Here is a 2,323-nt window from a genome sequence, read left to right as displayed (position 1 = left end):
TGACAGCTTGAGGATCCAATAAGATTAACACAAGCTCGTTTTAAGAACTTTCATTTGCTAAATATTTGTAAAACAGACAGACAGATGTAAAGGGTGACCAATAGCATTGATAAAAAATTTTTTAAAAACACCACCAAAAAAAGGGCACTTCGGAGTGTAAGGGCAAAAAGGGCATGTGCTCTGCACAGGTTGAGCCCTACCTGTGCACGTGCCTGAATATAATCATCAGTCAAGGATGAATACAAGTCCCGCAAGGTGCTCACTTTCTCTTTACAATCCGCAAGCTGTTATTTCAGTGCATTCTCACGTTCAGTAAAATCATCAATGATGGATGAAAATGTTTTTTAAGGTAGTGTCACTACATTAATTGAACTGCAGATCTTCTTGAGCTCCTGAAGCTCCTTGCTGGTTGTCTTTGTATTTCTGTAACCGTATCATAGTTGCCAGCATTAATTCTCTCAATGTGTCCATTTCTTTCTTTAAATTACTTTCAGTAAGTCTGAATCTTTCTTTTAAATCAGTCATCTCTTGTTCATGCTGTTTTTGTATTTCAGCATCTCTTTCCTTTTCCCAAGATAAAAATGCCTTTTTCATGAGGTTTTCATATGATGGCTGGATAAAGAAAGTGGACTCATTGTTTTGTGTCATTATTTCAGTTTCTCTGAACAGACTTTGAACACTTTGCTCAGAGTTCTCTAACGTATAAAACTTTCTCATGTATTCCCTTTCACTGTCGATCCCTTCCAGTTCAGTTCTTCCAATAATCAGTAACATAACATAGTCTAAGGCTTCTTTGCCAAATACTTTAGCGATTGCTTTTAAAAGGTATTTTTCCTTCCCAGTCACTTTCCTGTGGTCAGTAACTAATAGAAATGCATGAGGTCCAGGAAAGACCAGAGATGCACAATCTTCCATCTCATCTTTGATAGATTCGACTCTGGAGGAGAAGGGACAGCGTGTTGCCACATGACTCATCCAGGTAGGAGGTGTTTTCACCACAGTGACCTTTTTGCCAAAGACATGGCCTTTTCTGTGCGTTATTTTAGGTCTTCCTGCTCTTTCCCTAAGAATGATGTCACATGCATCATCCATAAGATCTTCATCACCGCTGAGCATAATAAATCTAAGCTCTGTAGTGGAGCCAGTGGATCCAGTGATTGTGCCATCTTTCAGAAAGAAGTGAAAAGTAAACAGATTTCTATGAAGCCTAAAATATTTTGTGTGTATTTAATTAACATAATTGTACATAATTTAAAAATATATGCCTTTGCTTTTGATCACAGAAAAAACCTCTATCACACTAGAGGTATCCTAATATAAATCTCAAATTTAATTTAACATTTTATATTTTTTAACAGCTTATTGCATGTTAAATTTATGCTTGTTTTGTAATAGCTTCATAAATGTATATGGATTTAATGAAAAAAAAAAGGATTGTAGTGCAAAGTAACAGAAAATTAAATTAAATTGACTAAAATCTGGAATATTACTTACACTGTTGTGTATCTCTGTGTTGCTCTGTTGGAAAAAGATGTTAAAACTAATTTTACTAAAACCGTTTGTTTGTTGTTGTTTCTTTACTGAGTACATAGTAAAATACTTAATTACTGGAATAACAAAACACTTACCGTGACTAATGAGTGGGACTGCACAGAAAAAAATAAGAAACAAATATATGAATGCTCTTTATTAGAGTAACAAATGAAAATAGTGTGCTTTTGTTTTATACTTACGCCTATCTGAATCTTCACTTTGCTCTAAAAAACACACAATAACATTTGTTACTCGTGCCTGATACATAACAAGTACTGAGCTGAACAGTTTGTAATAGAAACTCATTTTCAGGAATTACTAAATATGCAAAATAGAACCTGAAAAGCATCAGAACCATAAACTAATTTAAACTCAGAAATATTCAGAAGTAGAATGCAGATCAATAATACTGATTACTGATTGATAATATTGACAGTGTTACCTCCTCTTGATATCGACGCCATCTTGTTGTTTGTTTGGTATAGTAAGAAAGATGAAGACCAACTGATTATGAGAAAATTAAAACTGAAACTGTCATGGACCCAGACAAAATATATTCCTGCAAAACAGCATTTGAGTCCGATTCACGATTAATTCAGATCTGTATAGAAAAATCAGTATAACCCAACTGTATGCAGGCAGCAGACCTGATATGAACAGGAAACATGTTTACATGCAAATGAGATTGAGAACGGAAGAGCTAACCACAGAATGAAGAAAAGAAAGTCTGTATCACGTGAAATATGATAATAGAGATTAGGTGGTTGAAGTAGCAAGAATCAATATAAGC

At 34.5% G+C, this 2,323-nt stretch overlaps 1 protein-coding gene across 1 annotated transcript; it reads right to left on the bottom strand.

Moving 5' to 3' along the window:
- Positions 1-219: 219 nt before the first annotated feature.
- Positions 220-2,323, bottom strand: LOC113064469 (GTPase IMAP family member 4-like). Its single transcript, XM_026235344.1, has 5 exons — positions 1,976-2,323; positions 1,734-1,757; positions 1,629-1,646; positions 1,495-1,518; positions 220-1,166 (listed from the first exon to the last, which is right to left on the bottom strand). The coding sequence occupies exons 1-5, from the start codon at positions 1,995-1,997 to the stop codon at positions 364-366; spliced, it is 891 nt and encodes a 296-aa protein (XP_026091129.1). The 5' UTR covers positions 1,998-2,323; the 3' UTR covers positions 220-363.

The sequence above is a fragment of the Carassius auratus genome, chromosome 46 (assembly GCF_003368295.1).
Source record: "Carassius auratus strain Wakin chromosome 46, ASM336829v1, whole genome shotgun sequence".
NCBI lineage: Eukaryota > Metazoa > Chordata > Actinopteri > Cypriniformes > Cyprinidae > Carassius > Carassius auratus.
This window is presented reverse-complemented; position numbering and strand designations above follow the sequence as displayed.

Bases quoted from the DNA above. Each gene is read 5' to 3' on its own strand.
- LOC113064469 (XM_026235344.1), bottom strand. From the start codon at position 1,997: ATGGCGTCGATATCAAGAGGAG. The intron at 1,758-1,975 runs GTAACACTGTCA...TGTGTTTTTTAG, and splicing joins GGCGTCGATATCAAGAGGAG to AGCAAAGTGAAGATTCAGAT. The intron at 1,167-1,494 runs GTAAGTAATATT...TCTTTCTGAAAG, and splicing joins ACACAGAGATACACAACAGT to ATGGCACAATCACTGGATCC.